This window comes from Siphateles boraxobius, unplaced genomic scaffold (genome assembly GCF_051911475.1).
Source record: "Siphateles boraxobius isolate OS27281-9 unplaced genomic scaffold, OSU_SipBor_1 130, whole genome shotgun sequence".
Lineage (NCBI taxonomy): Eukaryota > Metazoa > Chordata > Actinopteri > Cypriniformes > Leuciscidae > Siphateles > Siphateles boraxobius.
Genome location: NW_027508734.1, coordinates 22,709,564 through 22,728,225, shown reverse-complemented (window position 1 = coordinate 22,728,225; position 18,662 = coordinate 22,709,564). Strand labels below are relative to the sequence as shown.

Genomic DNA, 18,662 nt, shown 5'->3' with positions numbered 1-18,662 from the left:
ATACAAATTTATTGAAAAATAAAAATAAATTTGACCCCAAACAAGCCAACTGAACATCCGTGCTCAATGTACATAACATTGTGTCATAACTTGCCCTGAGCATGTATGTCAAGACCCAAACTGGTCACCTTTACAGGGGTCATCGGATGCCCATTTTCCACAAGTTGGTATGATTATTTTGGGTCTTCATGTTAAGTTTGTAAAATACTTTGGTTAAAATTTCTCAATGGTCGTGTAAAACAACACCCTTTTTACCTCTTCAAAAACAACTCTGTTCACAGTGACCCGTTTCGGTGCATGTCTCTTTAAATGATAATGAGCAACAACTTTTTGGCTTTTTGAGGATTAAAAAAAAGTGAATGGATTTTTTTCATTGCATGGTGATTGTGTCCACACACTGCAAAGACACATTTATTTGCAAATACCATATAAAAGTGTATTTTGCATCCGATGACCCCTTTAAAAGCAGTTGGAGAGTTTTTTAATGCATCACAAATAATTTAGCACGAATTTGGCTATACTCCTCAACATCAGCTCTCACTGTCTTTGAGCACAGGCAAGAGATATCGTCCAGTATTGTAAAATCAAAATGCTAAAAAAAATAAAAATAAATGAAGATGTCCGCAAACCGCATTCATCAGATCGTGGTCTTTCAACTTCCACTCCGTGTGTGCGCGTGTTGTTTAGTAACGAACTTGCTTGCAGCGGGAACACATAATTTACCCGAAAACAACTAATTCTAATTTCTGATTGGCTGGTAGCTAGCATTTAACTCTGTATAACTCGAGACAGATGCTATGAACTCGGCAGAGAACTTCCCTCCGTTTGCCTGCGTCTCGTCCATTAATTGTATAGCGGGACAAGTTCCCCCAATTACTCCTCAGCGTGAGAAATACAAGGTGTGGCGTGTGAGCGTGTGAACGGGTTGAAATGCGTGTGTCTCACGCCCAATGCGTGAGACTTGAGAGCCCTGCTTTCAAGGTTTTCAAGGACCCGTGGGAAACATGTAGTCAGTTCAGATATTTCATGTATTCTATCTCAAGCACACCTGGAGCAACTAATGAAGCTCTTGATTAGTTGAATCAGGGTGTGCTTTAGACAACATCTGTTTTGCAGATTAGTGCTGTTGTGAGGGATTCTATTCAGAGGGTTGAATAATTTTGAGACTGCGGAAGTCATTTAAAGTTGCATTTTCAGTTGAATTTGGGGAAACCCCTTGAAACATGTGTTGTGTTGAGCTCTTTCAATTAATTTTGTTTGATTTGTTCATTGCAAACAGTTGCCAATAAACCTGATTTGTAATGGGGGCTGAATAATTTCGATTACAACTGTATTTGAAAGTGCGCAGTTATGCCTAAATCCCTTTGATAATATAAATACAGTAAGTGCAAGATGTGCAGTACCAATCTGCAATATACTATAATGAGAACACTAACATAGAATGTTGTAAATTCTTTGTGCTTTAGTGTTTACCCGTGTTTCAGCTTTGTTTTCAACTAGGGCTGCAACTAACGATTATTTTGATAATCGATTAATCGGACGATTATTTTTTCGATTAATCGATTAATCGGATAGAAATTAAATTAGATTTTTTTTTATTATAACTAAATAAAACCGTAAATCAGGGTATTTATGTGTAAAAGTGTACTTTAAAAAGTGCAAAAGCCACACATTGAGTTTTACTAATATCAATATTTGCATTGTTTTTAATGATAATTGCTGATGGCAAGTTGACAAACATGATTATTGTTAAAAAAATGATATCCAACATATTATGTTTTAACACAATTTTTGTTAAAACAAATTTACACAGACTTGTTGTTCAGATGTGAATATCTGAACTAAAAACAAACTAAAAACATCTAAAATATATAATTCATTTAATTTTTATTTAAAATTAATTATATATAAGGAATATAAGGATAAAGAATATAATATATATTATATATAATATATAAAAGAATAATATAAGGATAAATTGATTAAATAAATACAGAAAGACTGAAAACAATTGTGTGAATGTAGAGCCGCAGTAGATTGCGTTTGAAAAACAATAAAAACTTAGTAGACAAATGCTATAAAAAGAGAACGGAATGGAGGTAACGTTACCCAGCAAGCTAACAGGCTTGAGTAAAGGACAGGAGAAATTATGCATTAGTGCACAAGCATTCGCTGAAAACCACTGAGTACAATGAGTAAAAAACAATATTTTACTGCTGCTGTTATTAACTGCCTTTATATTTAGTGCTTCGCTTTGTAAAGACCGTTTTAATTTAACCTATTTCTGCGGTAGCGCTATTTTAATCCATCACTTACGTTGCGAGCGAACTGATTGCGCAACCTGATGCTCGAGACAAAATACAGACATCCCAAGATCCCGGAAGTCCCGGGAGTCTCCCGCATATTGATTGCGGCTCCCTGATGCCCGCGAATTAGTTCAAACTCCCGAAATCTAGAGCGCGCAAGCAAGAGCGCGCATGCGAGACAGAAGAGACTGCTCCAAACCGTGTAGCGCGCGCGCTCGGCAGAGCGCCTGAGGGAGAGAGACCTTGCGTGTGTGTGCGTACCAGTAAACGCTCCCCGTGACGCAAGCAGACCAACTAATCGATAATGACATTCGTTGACAACGATTTTCATAATCGATTATAATCGATTTTATCGATTAGTTGTTGCAGCCCTATTTTCAACTGTGTCCATATGTGCAGATATAAGTTGTAATATTACTTTTATGTTGTATCTGATTAATCCCATATTGGATGCGTTTGGTTGAGTTTATTAACCCGCTAAAAAAGCACTTCAGTTTACCAGCATTTATTCACTCTTCAACGTCAGCTAAAACGGCAATGCCTACATTATTGACTATAATTGGGTTATTTCAGATGGTCATTTTCCTTTTAGATGTTTTTATTTTATTTTTTATTATTAATAATCCAGTGTTATATTTTCCCATTTTTTTCAACAGTTTTAATTAAATCATTTCTCGTTATGGTATCGAAAATGCATAGGGATGTCTGGAATCACTTGATAAAGTAGATGATAATACTGTTAAGTGCAAGATCTGCAGAGCCAATCTGCCATACATAACATTAAAATTAGAACACTATTGTAATAAAACTTTGTGAATTCTTTGGGTTTAGTTGCCCGTGTTTCAGCACGTTGTTACAGCAGGAGCGCACCCACAACAGGAATAACACTTTCTGGCTAGCACGTAACTTAGTTCAATTTTGCTTGCATTTGTCTCCTTTCGTGCAAGTTGCAATGTTTATGTTGAGTATCTAGGATGTGTCATATAGAACGGGTTTCAGTTTACTGGTGTTCATTCACTCTTCAGCTTCACCTCTTGCAGCTATTCCTTATTGATGTTTCTTTTTCGAAAACATTGATGCATTATTTATAATCTAGCAGTGTTTTTCTAGTCACATTTTTTTCATATTTTGATCAACATTTCTGTCAGGACCACTATTGTCAAATACGATTGACAATTACAATTAGCATACAGTTAGGATTGGAGGTATGGTTCTGTTCTGGGCAAGAACTCCCTGAATCATAACGGTGATATGATTTTTAAACACATTTTCGATATTTCAATATACATAACAGCATTTTTCACTGACTGACGTTAGGCGCGCAGCCGTCAGAAAGAGCCGAAAACAATCGGCTACAAAATGAGCTGCCCTGACCGGAACACAAATGTGACTAAACGAGCTTCCACAAGTGAGAAAGGTGTAAGGAGAAAGCAGACGAAATAGTAAATAAGAGAGGAAAGACTATAGCAGTGGTAAGGAAGTGGTTCAGCTATCTGAGATCTAATAAACCTCAGGTTTCAGCGTGCTGCAAAATCTGCCGGAGATTGGTGCCGACTAGCAGCGTGAACAGTGTAAATGCAATTAAGAAAAAAAAAACATTTAAATGATCATTTTGCTATAGTTTTTGCTTGAACATGTTAAACATATCTAATCATTTCTGTAATGCTTTTTAATTTTGCAACTTAAAAAAGCGTTAAAATATGTATTCAATTTACATATTAAAACTAGAGTATGAAGTGGCAAATGTAAATTATATAATTTAATTTTAATTTTGCACCAAACTTTGCACAAATGTAATGGAAAATGTAAATTTAAAAAAAGAATTGCATTGCCATTTTGCATAATTGAATATTGCTACCCATATGCTTACATAGTCTGGTAGCAGGTATTGAGAAGAGGATATTATTGTTATGATGGGTTATTTCATTGGTTCATCTAGTTTGTTATGGTGCAGTACGGGATGTTTCATTGGTTCATGTAGTTTGTTATGGTGCAGTACCGAAAGACTCCAGCAGGTTTCATAGACTTGGCAAATTCATTTTTAAGAAGATTGAAGGTACAGACATCTGTTGTGGGCGTTCTTGGCATTTTTTCTGATGCTTTTATATTGTTCATATCGATATCAGAATTATATCGTATCGACCGAAATCAAGATATATATTGTGATATAAAATTTGGACATATCGTCCAGCCCTACCCTACAGCAATAGCTCTGGCTAGCGGCAACAAAACTGATACAACAAGCAATTTTGTATCACAGAACTATTTCTAAAACTAGTGTAGTTTGGCAGGGGAAGCAATAGCTCTTACTAGTAGCAGCAAAATCTGATACAACAAGCATGTTATATAACCATAGGACTAGTGTAGTTCGGTCAGAGAAGCATAAACCCTGTAACTCTGAGACATATGCAGTGGGCAGCTAAGCAATGTACAATGTACAGTACAGTGTGCTTCCTAATTCATGAAAATGATTTCTGCTCCCGTCATACGTAATTCCATTGTTTGTGGAGGTGAAGATGACGACCATGATTCCACACTCATTCACGGGATCATCAAGCTACGATGTTAGTGTTGAATGACAGACCTCTGTGGTGAACATACCTAATGTGTATTTGCACAATTTGTTACCAATAATCTAGATAAGCTTTAGCCACAAGCATGTGCTATCTTTAACACAGCATCTTGCAATAAACGGATTGAAAAAAAAAGCTAATTCTTTATTGTATGCAACCAGATAAGGCTTAAACAATGCTTTGATTACCACAGCATGTCGCTTAGTACAGTATGCTCAATAATATTAGAAGCCTAAGTAGTGAGCATATATTCAATAACATTTGCATTAGCAACCAGTACAGTACTAGTAATGTTGCTGAAACAACGAAAGCATTTTGCTGATACCTGGATAAGCTTAGCACAGCATGTGACAATGACACCAGATATAAGCCTAAAACACAATCATTAGGGGTGTAAATCGGACAGTTCATCACGATACGATACGATATCGATTCTCTCAGCCAGCGATACGATTATTGCCGATACCTCAAAAAATTCTGCGATACGATTACGATTCGATTCGATTCAGGGTTATCAATCGATTTATCGATATTTAGATATTATGTGCCAAGTTTACACAACCAGTTACGTTTATTAACTCACAAATGCATCCAAAAATATATGAAAGTTTAATTAAACTCTTTGAAAATGGCACACCCTCTCCCAATTGGGACATTTACAAGTTGTTTGTTACAAGTTACAAGTAAAAAAAAAACATGATAGCCTATATGAAAATGAACAAGAACGGAGTTATCTGTTTTTGCAAATGAACTATAACAGAAGAGGTTGTTTTGATTAAGTAATAATAACAAAAAAATACAGGTAAATGATCAAATAAAAGTGCATTGAAAGTATTTTATATATATATATATATATATATTTTTTTTTTTTTTTTTTTTGTGTGTCTGGCAAAAGCAGATAACTCCACATTTCATGTTTCAGAGTTAAACAAAGCCTAGTAATTGCTATGATACTTAATAAAACACTTAATCGTTGTAACGTTAATCTCCTCAGCTGACATCTAGCTGCTAACGTTAGACGCCTGTCAAACTTTGTTGTTGTGAATAACGTACACGCGATACAGAGAGCTTTTCCCTCACCACTAACCTGCTGTTTTAGCAAGATTCCGTGAAAAAGTTTCAGATCTTATTTTCCTTTTACGCCATGAAGTTCATCAAGTTCGTTGAAATCCATCCTCGATCACTTTTAATCAGCTTTGACGAAACTCCTCGCAGCTAGCGCGTCTTTTCAAAGTGACTAGCAGGCTTGTCACCCGACCTGAATACTGCGCACTGATTCGCTAACACAGACTTTTCGGCTTGATTTCACAAACAAGGGTGCTTGTCGTTTCTGCTGTAAAAGATGAACTCGCGATGCCTTGACAGTGGAAAATACCCGCTTTTGTGACAAAGGGTTCTGTCAATCTTGTCAGGTGTCTATTTCAGCTGAGAAAAGTTCCGTGTGAGGATGTGGAGAGTGTCAAAATAAAGGTACCGTATAATCGATATTTTGTGTGTGGCATCGATGCATCGTATCGTTAGACTTTTGATCGATGCATCGATCCATATCGATGTATTGTTACACCCCTAACAGCCATGCTCCAAATACTGACTGGGCTAAATAACCATGTTTCCAATAGCAACTAACAGCTTTTAGAGCAATGGTTTTCAAAAATTTTTTGGCCGCGCCCGCCTTTAAAATATATATACTTTTTTATCTGAGCATGTTTCCGATAGCAACCAGATAGCCTTAAGAACAAGCATGTTTAAAGGGACACTGTGTAGGTTTTTACGTATTTTATTATCTGAAATCAATATTTTTATTCATAAATATGTCCTCAATGGTGTACAAATACCTCTGCAAATTATCCTCGTAAATGAAGAATTTATTATCTTTATGTACATGGGACGGGTAGGTTCACGGAGGCTTCCATGTCGTTCCGCCATCTTGAAAAACTATAATAGCAGAGAGGGTCAAAAAGTACCAACCAAACGCGTTTCCACAACGCGTTTTCGTTCAGACTCAGAGCAAGCGTCACGTGACTGAAAGCAGCAGAAACGGAGGAGGAGAGCAGTGAGAGGCGCGTTCCCGGCGGCAAGTTTAAACGGCTGTATTGCACTCCTATGATTGCTGATTGCTTTATTATTTGTAATGGCGGATCATACATATGCCGAGCCACAGGAGAAGACATCCTCGTCCCAAAAAAAGGCCAGACTTGAACGAAAAAGGAAACGTGACCGGAGATTGCATAAAACAAGAGTAAATATCGGGATAGCGTTTTCAAGGTGGAAAGAGCTAATGCAGCAGAAATGCATGCCTGCTTTCTCCTCGACAGGTAAGTCAATGTTACAGTCTTAATACATTTTTTGTCATTGCTTGGTTGTGTACTTTATTATATAGACAGTATAACATTTATAGTTAAAGTTAAACAGGCTCTTTGATGAATAGCAGCTATTGAGTAACGTTACTTTAATCAATAGCTGCTATTTAGAAGGTGCTAAAAACAAGGTTTGTAAGTTTACTCTTTATAACCTATAAATTCAGTAAGAATATAGAGATATAGTGATTGTTTTTGCATTGTTTGCACACCTAAGGCTACTTCAAGTTTTTAGTTATCTGACATTTTATGTTATTTATCATGTATACTTTGACCTCGCATTGAATAATACAGACGCATACAGTAATTTGGTATGTAGCCTATGCCTATATTTTTAGTTGTGATCATTCTATTTAGATCGTCTCTTGTAGCGGCCGGGCATCTTTGCCGTCGTTGTGTTGACTCTCGCGCTCCTCGTCGTCCATCTCCTCGCCTAGATCCCACTGATCCACTGCTTCTCTGTCCTCTCCCTCTACCTCTACCTCTCCCTCTCCCTCTTCCTCTCCCTACTGCTGAATCATCCGATGATGATATCTAACAATCACGTAATTTAGAAAATATAACGAATAAAGGCGGCATTACTACTAATTACAACAGTTCATGTTTTTCAGTGTCAGCAACTCATACTGTAACATTCGTTTGTTCGTTGTGTCAAGTTGCTGTTTTTTTTAAGTTACAAACCTGTTCATCTGGAGAAAAACTCGATGAAGTGTTACTACAAGACATCCTGTCATAGCATTTTTGTTACATAACGGCAACCGTAGATGCAATACGCACTTGAAAAAGCGAGGCGCTGGAGAGCAAAATTCGTTTGAATGCAAAATAGTATTTCACCACTGGATGGGGGTATTTCTCACACAGTGTCCCTTTAAATGACAACAGATAGTCTTTAGAGCAAGCATATTTCAATACACTATAGCTTTAAGAACGCCGTGTTTCCAAGAACTAGATAGACCAAGTGTGTCTGATACCCGACAGAATCAACGCTGAACTGACTCAACTGAATAGGGGGATTAGGGGTGTGCATTGACACTGCCCTCACAATTCGATTCGATTCACCAGGTAACGATTCGATGCAATTCGATTCTATGATGCATTGCGATGCATCAAAATTCTACTGCACACAACAAGGGAAATTTTTCATCAGTCATGAGGCAATACAAGCAATCAGATATTGAACAACAGATTTTATTGGCTGCTATGTGTGTATTATAACTCTCCTGTATCTTTGACATAAATGTCATTAAATAAAATAAAATTGAATTGGACAGGGTATTGGATATGGCATTTTCAAACCTGAAAAAGAAAACATAAATCACTGCTTTCAGTGCTAGACGAATGTTTCTCTTCTCTCTGCTTTAGAACTATTTGAAATTAAATAGAGCACTAACAGACAACTTTTCCCAGCAGTGACCATAAATGTTTTTTTACACACAGCAAAATAGCAGCTCTAAGACAGGGCACTTCCTGAACTCCTGTGCAAATATTAATCAGTGATCACTGTCACACTATTGTAACAACAACCAACCAGGCACCCAGCAATAAACATATTCAGTGCAACACAAAGTAACCACTTACTGTGAAACTTTTTTCAAGTAGTAAAGTCAAGTGCAACAAAGCAGCAGCTTAGCAGCTTTAAGAAAATGACAACAATTATATACGTGATCCAACCAATAACATCAGCTGCATACAACAAAATATCAAGATGTGAAATACATTGTAATGTAAACCAAAAATAAAGTGTGTAGGCTTAGCCTACTACCAAATTGTGCAAACAACTTTTTCCGTCTGAGTTCAACATCACCATCATCAACAATCCGTTTCAGAGTGAGGAAATGTATAGTTTGACCTAAGCCTACATCATAACTTCTCACTGTTCAGCATTTGGGAATTTCAAGGTTCTTGTGTAAGAACACAAGCTGATCGACATGGTCCTGTTTGAGAGCACTTCTTTTTGCAGTGATAACATCTCCTGCAGTGGAGAACACGCTCTCTGCTGACACACTTGTCCCTGTGATGCACAAGTATCTCTTTGCCAACCTAGAGAGGAGAGGAAATGTGCCCTTATGGCGATGCCACCAGTCCAAGGGATCCTCAGAGAGAGCCACAGCTGGGGATCTACAGTACAAGTCCATTTCCTCCTCAGCACTTGCATTGGTGGTCTTATTTTGTACTGCAGGTTCACTGATGTCATTGAAAGCAGGTCCCAGCAAACTCACAAGCAGTGATGAGGCCCTTCTTTTGGGAGCGGAGGGGCCTCCGCTCCGACACATTGTCATCCACGGACAGCAACTCTTCCTTGGTTCCTGAACTTCCTATTCCGCCAGGCGCTTCATCTGCTGCTGTCCTACGTCTCCTCATACTGTGTTTGAACTAAATAAATAAGAGCAAAAAACAGCAGTTAGCAGCACTTTCTCAGCCAATGCTGCAGCTCACATGACAACAGATAACTATTTTTCTCAGTCTTAACAGTTGACTGACTATGTAGCTGCTTATTTAACATTACATTGTTATTACAATTGAATTGAAAGTTATTCCATTCCAAGTTTTACAAGTAAAAATTAAATGACCTCCAGGGATGCAGCCTCTGAAGTCCATCCTGCGGAGACATCCAATCTCTCCTCCTCTGTCAGGAAAGGTAACCCCTTAAAGCGAGGATCCAGGGCAGAGGATGTATGAAGGATCTTCTTCTCTAACCCACTGTTGTACCTCTTAAGGAGATCTGTTTTGATGGCATTCTTCACATCGCGGATCAGTGGGTCGGTCTCCAATAGTGTCTGACATGCTCTGGAGGAGTTGGGCATATACTGGTGCAATGACGCTGACTGTAGGACTGCTCTCCTCTGACATAAAAACAGTGGCATCCTTCACTGGTTTTAATGTCTTCACTACTTCCTCCACGTTAGCCAGATTTGCCCTGCTGAGAGTGACAATGTCACTTTCATCTACATTTAGGGCAGGCGACAGCAGGGTGGCATGGACTGCAGCTTGCAGTTGCAAAAACGTCTCCATCATATCATGAGCACTATTCCACCTTGTGGTGACATCAGTTATCAGTTTAAGTGGACTTGTCAGTTTAAGAACAACTCTCTGGTTTTCTTCAAACAGGTGCTTTGACTTTGTGCTGCAGTGGAAGTATGCTGAGATAATTCGGACTCTGCCCAGACTGGCTTTACTCATTGATTCCATTACCTTTGCTTTGCTGTCTTCGTACAATGTGGGAAGCGCAGAATCAGTGACGGTAGCTCTTGTCGGTAGCTTATACCTACAATTGGTAGGCTTATATTCTCAATTGTTTTAAGCATGTGTCAAAACCCTGCATTTCCTACCACAGAATAGGGTCGTAGATCCTTCGCTATGAAACATGCCACCGATCGTGTTATCCTCTTTGCTCTCTCGGAGTTGTGTGGCAACGTTGACACTAGCGACTCGTCAATTTTTGGCTGGGATGTGTCGACTTTTTGTGTTTTTGTTGTTGAAGCCAACTCAGGATGCCAACAATCAACATGGTTCGTGAAGTTAGTTGTATTGCCAACATGCTTGATTTTAGTGTGGTAGGTTTATCTAGTTTCCCATTAACTTTGTAGAATCCGAAATGTGCCCAGATGTCCGCTTTCCAAGCTTTGGGTGTGTTTTTGATTACCCGTCTATCGCGGTCATCTCCCTCCGCCTCAGCCATCTTTATTGTTGTTATTATGCCCCCAGAAGTAATTGAAACTTCAAAACTTTATTGTCCAAGGCCAGAAAATAAACAGTGACATAATTGATAATGGCATTTTGCGGCATTGATGCTGAATCGTGCATTTCCCGCATTGCGATGCAATGCCGAATCTATTGTTGACACCTCTAGTGACTGTTACTACGTCTTTTTAGAGCTGTGCCGCCGAACAGCAGAAATGATTCTGTTTGCACCATGGATTGTTATTTCCTAACTATCACCATAAGCTGCCTGAATCTGTGCTGCATATAGTGCTAAAAGCGCTGCATAGTGCTAAAAGCACAGCATGTGCAACGCGAGCAGTTGCCAATGACAATAGATACGTAACGCACATAGCCAATTTGATCGCATAAGCCTAGCAAGAACGTTTGAATGAAAACGGCTAGATAGCCCAAGCAACACGGATAGCATTAGCAACAAGCATGTTGCCAAAACCCTGATAGCTTTTAGCAATGAGCATTTAAAAGGAACTTAGCTTAGCTTCATGAAGACTTTCAGAGATGAATGGTGAGAGAATCACATCGAGTCCTGTGTCAATAATGCAGCGATGCGAGCAGCAATGCAGATTAAGGTCACTTCCAAATCAGGCAGCTTATGATCAAAGTGGTGGAATCTCGTGTTCAAGTTCACAAACTTGAATTAATCTGAGGTGAAATCCTTGTGGGGAACGAATTCCTCTCGCTAAATTCCCGATTGCATGATTCCTTGTGAGATGATGCGGTTTGTCTGCCGAATTTCGCCATTTAATTAGCTCCTGAGAAACAAGATAGATGCTGATAATACTGAAGGAGCTTATATATGTATACAGTAGGGCTGTGGGATATAGCTAAAAAAAAGTATCACAATATAATATTTTATATCGTTCGGTATCAATAATTATTGACATTTTTATAACCTTTTTTAAGACAAGTAGAAAAGTTTGAATTTAAACCACTGTTTTTTAATGTATCCACATTATTAAGGCAAACAACAAATTATATTAGTTTTAGCAGTCAAAAACAAAAAATGTAAACAAAAATATCTTCTTTATGTGTTATATTAAGATAAAAAAGTAAGTGTTAAAGAAACTCTTGAACTTGCATGTTACAATGTTACAAAATGTGTGCAATGTAAAGGTGTAAACGTAGAACAATCACAGCAAACTTTGAGGTAGATCAACATCGGTAATAATTAGGGGTGTAATAGTTCACAGAATTCACGCCAACGCCACGAGGCACAACTCAAGAGCCAATCGAATGATAGCAGAAGCTGCGTCAGGACTCAGTCAGCAGCACTCAGCGGGAAATACAAATTAAAAAGATGTCGAAGTGGGTGAAATATAAAAAAACTTACCGAAAGGAGTGGGAGAGTGATTCGGACCTAAAGCCATGGATAACGCAGTCTAAATCGGATGATAGCAAAGCTCACTGCAAATTCTGCAACACCGACATAAGGGCTCACTTTAAGGATTTGAAGGACCATGCCGAAACCAAGCAGCACAAGATGCGGTGCCTGCCCACAATTAAGGCTTTCACAGTGAGTAAAGCTAGTTTAAGTAACTCGGCGGCCATCTGTGATGACCAGAAGCGCCGTGAACTGCGGATAGCAACATACGTTGCTTGCCACACGTCAGTTAATGCCGTGGACGACTTATCGGACATACTGAAGGATGAGATCGGAGCATTCCAGATGCACAGAACCAAATGTACGGCTCTCATTAAGTCAGTTCTTGCGCCATATTTTAGAGAACAACTTCGACAGGACATTGGTGACTCGCCTTACTCTCTTTACTTGGACGAAACAACCGACATTACCCATTACCGTAAACAAGTTACTTTGCATATGTGTAAAATATCGTTCTAAGACATTCAATCGGTTTGTGAGCACTTACCTGGGAGTTTTCAAACTTTTGGACGCTGATGCTAATGGGATTGTGGATGCTATCATCTGCTTTCTGCAAGCTAACGCGCTGGATGTAGCAAACATGGTTGGCATAGCAACAGATGGAGCAAGCATAATGGTGGGGAGACATCATTCCGTGTATACGCTGCTTAAACAGAAACAGCCTAACTTACAACTAATCAAATGTGTATGCCATTCCCTGGACATTGTAGCTCACAAGGCAATGCAGCAGCTCCCTAGCAGTATTGACTACATGATCAGGGAGACTTACAACTGGTTTGCACATTCATCTAAGCGTCAGAATGACTACCGAACTCTTTATGAGACGGTTAACAGTGGAGGATGTCCTTTGAAAATGCTTTCTCCAAGTTCCACCCGCTGGTTAGTGACAGCAGATTGCATTGACAGAATCCTTGATCAAGAAGATGCACTTACTTTACATTTCAGTGTAGCAGCAAGCTCTGAACACTGCTATGCTGCACGGCTTCTGAGTGAAATGTACAAAGACAAGACCAACAGCATTTACCTGCATTTCCTCCGTCCTTTACTGCTGGAAATCAAAGCTGTCAACAAGTGTTTTTCAGTTAGAGACCACTGATAGCCTTGTAGTTTTCCGGGACCTCAAACGGCTATACATGTCAACACTGAGACGTATAATCAAGCCGAGCGTTTTCCGTATGAATAACGAACAACAACTCATGGACTTGGACGTAAAATCTTCCAGTATATACCTCTCACCTAAAGATGCTGACCTGGGGACCACATTCAGTCAGAAGTTGGAGGCGAGCACTCTAGAACTCGAACTTTAGTTCTAAAACGTTGCATTCAGATCAGCCGTGTTCTTCAGCATCCTGTCAAGTTACAACCGACAGCCTGTTACTGTTCTGCATTTAAAGGTAAGATATCTCGCTCTCTCTTTCACACACACATACACCAGTTTATCAGGAGTAAAATGTAGTACTACTACTACTAATAATTTAAATATATAGGCTATTTATTTAAATTATATTATATAATTTTTTGAAATATAACAAAATAAACATTGGGTATTTAAATTATCGCAAAACATTTTAAATCTACACTGTGAAATTGAATTGTGTTTGGTCGCATTTTAGTCATATTTGCAAATTCTCCTTAATTATTGATCCGTTTTGATCCGTTTACCTGGGAAATTTATTTATTTTATATTTCATTTTGTTTTAAGGAGATCTAAATGGTGCTTATCAACCTTGAATGACATGGCAATACAATTATATCACCTTATTTTGGCAGTACAATTTTGGGCGTTTTTTTCTTGGAGTGGGCGGGTTTTGGTGAGCTTTTGGGCTGGAAATCACCTTCCCAATCTGGCAACACTGACAACAGACGCCAGGGGAACGCAAGCGCTTTGGAAAGGAGGAGAAACAGGCACAGCCGCGCCTTCCACACGTTTTAGATGTGATATTTGAACTAAGATCTACGGGCAATGCGCACCCATTTTAAAGAAAATATCGAGCGTTATATCGAAGTTTTTTATATTGTTACCGACAATGGTGTACCGTCGATAAATACTGATACCGTTTTATCGCCCAGCCCTAAGGCGTGCTGATGCAAGTCGACTAACGTGACCTGCCAGAACCGACACTACGCTTAATTTTCATGTCATTTTTATTTGTCAACAATGTTTTAAATAAAATATTTTTAGTATCACAGAAAACTTTCTGCATTTTCACAATTTCAAAAAAAAAAAAATGTGTCTGATTTATAACCTGTTTTCCTCAAGGGGACCAGAAAATGTCTGCACACATTTCAGATATTGCCATCTTTGTGGGGAATTTTTGTCCTCACAACGTAGGGTTTACCTGGACCACCCACACACACACACACACACACACCCACCCACCCACAGACACACACACACACACACACACACTTCAAAAGTTATATTATTACAATTTGGCAAAGCTGAATTTTAAGCAGCTATAACTCCAGTCTTCAGTGTCATATGATGCTTCAGACATCATTCTTATATCTTACTGACCCCAAGCTTTTAGGTAAAATAGGATATATACATATATATATATATATATATATATATATATATATATATATATATATATATATATATATTTTAGGCTAGTTGATGATCTTGCAATGTAGCTTTTGAGTGGTTACAACAGTCTAGGATGTGTTTAAAGAAAAATGTAAGCCCAGAAAGTGAACTCCTGACCCTCTGATTAACCACACCCATTGTGTCCACTGAGCCATGAGCAACCTGACAAAGAGCATCTGGCACAATACAGTGCTGTACAGGTCCCTGAGACCTCCTGCACCCCCCACCTCATTCCCAGATAGCACACGCTTCTGAAAACTTCAGTTGTCACGGAAACCATTGTTTTGCCCTCCTTCTTCCTGCCATGCATTCCTTCTCACAATGCGTTGAAAAGCAAATTGGCCTTTGACAAAGCGCTGGAGGACTGTTTAGGAATGAGAGCCGAGGAGATTGGAGTGGATGAAAGACACACAAGGGTAAGAAAACACACTCCAATCAAACGAATAAAAAAGGAAAAGAGCGAACAACAAGGGGGAGCCGACTTTGAGAGCTGGTCATTTCAGCAATCTGGAAGCGCTGGTACCTGATATCACTTAGACAGATGTTATCTGCCCTTCCCGTAGATGGGCAGATGCGGAATGAGTGAAGGAGTAGAGAAAAGACAAACACATGGAAAAAGATCAGACACCCAATGGGAGTTCAGAACTTTTTTCACATACTGATACAGACACTCCAGAACAGTCAAAAACGGCATGTGTTTGTTCCTTTAATGCCATTAACACAATATGAACAAGTTAGACATCGCTTCAAAAGCCAGCTTGGTGACATCTGACACCCGTAGTAATCCTGAGATGCTCTGACTAACAATAAGGTAAGCTATGAGACTGTTCCAGATGTGGTGAACCAGGTGGATGGTGCTGTGGGTGGTCAAATCTCTTCCCCACTTATTTGCTGGAGTAGGTATTTGCATTTTATTTTTGAAGACAACTCTCAAGGTCTAATTGACAGTGTGTAGCTTTTTCATCTGTAAATCCATTCTATTGTATCGGTTTAACCTGATAAAGAACAAAAAGCCAAATAATACTTGCAATAGTGTTGTTATAATGAATATCTACAACATGGATGAGTTTTCTGGGGCCATTAAGCCGGAATCCTTAAATAAAGGTACTGTCATATTAGCAAAATATTGTGGGGCAAAAAAGGTCAATTGTCTATTACTAGAGTAGCGATGTATGAAGCACTGCTCACACAGAAGTCACTTTCAAACCAAGCTGCTTTCTGTTGGTCAATGTGGGGAATTTGCGTGACCAACTTCAACACAATACAAAATCTGTATGGGGAAATCTCATGTGGATTCCTATTAAAATTATTGGATTTAGTCCATGAAAACTTGCTGGTGTGACTGCACCTAAACAGCAGTTGTGCATAAACAGTGACTGCAATTCAAAAAGGGTTTGGATGTCACACATATTCAATGATAGTTGCCGATCCGAGGCAATACAATACAACAATGACAGCTGCGTCAAAGTTGAACAGACTTTAATTTATGTAGATGGACAGCGACACAATGTGGTGACTATCCAAAGAAATGAAGACAATGGAGCTCACGTAATTCAACAAGAGGACACTGAAACCAGCAGAGAATTAATGGATGCCATGTGTATTTAGTTTTAAAGTTGTTTCAGCAGTTCTATAAACATTTCAAAATCTAAAAATAAGCAAAATATCACTAAATAGGGCCATAACCAAAAATAAAGGCTGAGCAAAAGATCATTTCAAATTATCATAGAGGTGTTCCATTTATCATCTTTTTCCATGACAGTACATGAAAACAGTGTCAAACATAAGAAGTAGAAAACAAAGCAAGAGGAAAATAGTGAAAGAGAAAAAAAAACAGATATCATCCTCACAGTTCTTCCAGATAGGGCAGGTTTCTGAAGACATTAGCAGGCAGCTCAGTGATGTTGTTCATGCTGATGTCCCTATGGAAACAAAAGAACAACATGTTCATAGTTAGTGGTTGAGCAGTATAATTTCTATAGGTTAACATAACGTAACAAACATTTACTCTTTGGATGCATTTCTTTTTTGGATATACATTTTATGGTTGGTTTCTTCACTATTTATTATGGAAGAGAAGAGATCATGGATAGCTTGTGCTGTGATTTCGCTCACGTGACAACATAACTAAAACTGACTGTGTGCAGACACTTGTTTCAACCAGAACTTGAAGAGATCCCTCTGCAATCCAAAAATACCATTTACTAAAACTGTAAAAAAGGCGTGGATTAGTTAAGCATATTGTTATTGTAAATGTAAAATAAATAATAAGTTGACAATATATGGATAACAAAAGAAAGAGTAAAATTACACCTTTCACACAATTCAAAATAGAACAACTCAAAAAGTGTGCCATGAGGCAACATACATTATTTCAATTTGATACATTTCTTTGAGTGGTCCCTCCCACAGACCATGTTCCTGCTCTACAAGTTCGAACAATTCAATTCAATTCAATTCAATTCAAATTTATTTGTATAGCGCTTTTCACAATACACATTGTCTCAAAGCAGCTTTACAGAAATTGCATTTCGGAAATGTACATAGAAAAATACAGTTAGTTAATCAAGTATTAATTTATGGCATAACATATCGCCGGCTTTGAGTCGTCTCTTCACAGGCGTCGAGTCGTCTCTTCACAGGCGTTGGGGCATCTGAAGTCTCCGTGAGAGGCTGGATACAAACTGGAGCTGACGAACGCTATTTACCTCGGGACTAGCGTCCCGAGATAACAGCAGAAAGGCAGATGGGAAATAATTAGCATAGCTGATGTTCATAATGTTAATGCATTCGAACCGATTCAGCAGTATCAAAGGTTAAGCATTAAGTGAATGCTTGGTTAAAGAGATGCGTCTTTAATCTAGTTTTAAACTGGGACAGCGAGTCTGAGGCTCGTACAATATCAGGAAGGCTATTCCAGAGTTTAGGAGCTAAATGCGAGAACGCCCTCCCTCCTTTAGTGGACTTAGATATCCTAGGAATGACCAGAAGCCTCGAATTTAGTGATCTTAAAGAGCGCGATGGATTGTATGGCGATAGAAGGTCTGTTAAATACACAGGAGCTAAACCATTTAGGGCTTTATAGGTCAGTAGGAATACTTTGTAATTGATACGTAACTTAATAGGTAACCAGTGTAGAGATGATAAAATAGGTGTTATATGATCATATTTTCTTGATCTAGTAAGAACTCTAGCAGCTGCATTTTGCACTAACTGTAGCTTGTTAATTGAGGATGTAGGACAGCCAGCTAATAAAGCATTACAGTAATCTAGTCTCGAGGTCATGAAAGTATGAACTAACTTTTCTGCATCAGAAACAGATAGCATGTTGCGTAGCTTAGCAATGTTTCTAAGGTGGAAAAAGGCTGTTCTTGTTCTGTTCTGAACAGAGATCTGTATGTCTGTGACGACTGATAAGACCTGAATCCAGATCAGACAGTGAGATCAAGCATCACGCAACAATAATTGAAGAAAGCAAAGTGTATTTGATGTCATCAGTGCTGCACTATGGTGTTTTACCTCTCCTATCATGCAAGTACGACATAAGTAGCTTATTACGTTTTTGCTTGGGAGAGGAGTTTAAAAAGCTATAAATGTTTGCATTTACAACCAAAAATATTTTTTTCACATATACATTCATACACAATCTTTATTTCCCATCATCCTCCATAATCTCTACTGCTTTGTGCAAATATACACTCTGCAAATATTTTGACAATCCCAGCCTTTTACCTG

The 18,662-nt window shown here is 38.6% G+C and overlaps 2 protein-coding genes across 2 annotated transcripts in view; one reads left to right on the top strand and one right to left on the bottom strand.

Annotated features, from left to right (window-relative positions):
* Window positions 1-18,662, bottom strand: part of lgr4 (leucine-rich repeat containing G protein-coupled receptor 4) — a 73,272-nt gene that overhangs the window by 31,720 nt on the left and 22,890 nt on the right. The window contains exon 3 of the mRNA XM_077228664.1: window positions 16,778-16,849. Within this exon, the coding sequence (XP_077084779.1) occupies window positions 16,778-16,849 (72 nt within the window). The remainder of the gene's footprint in view (window positions 1-16,777; window positions 16,850-18,662) is intronic.
* kcna4 (potassium voltage-gated channel, shaker-related subfamily, member 4) overlaps window positions 1-18,662 on the top strand; it is a 134,574-nt gene that overhangs the window by 103,118 nt on the left and 12,794 nt on the right. The window lies entirely within an intron of this gene.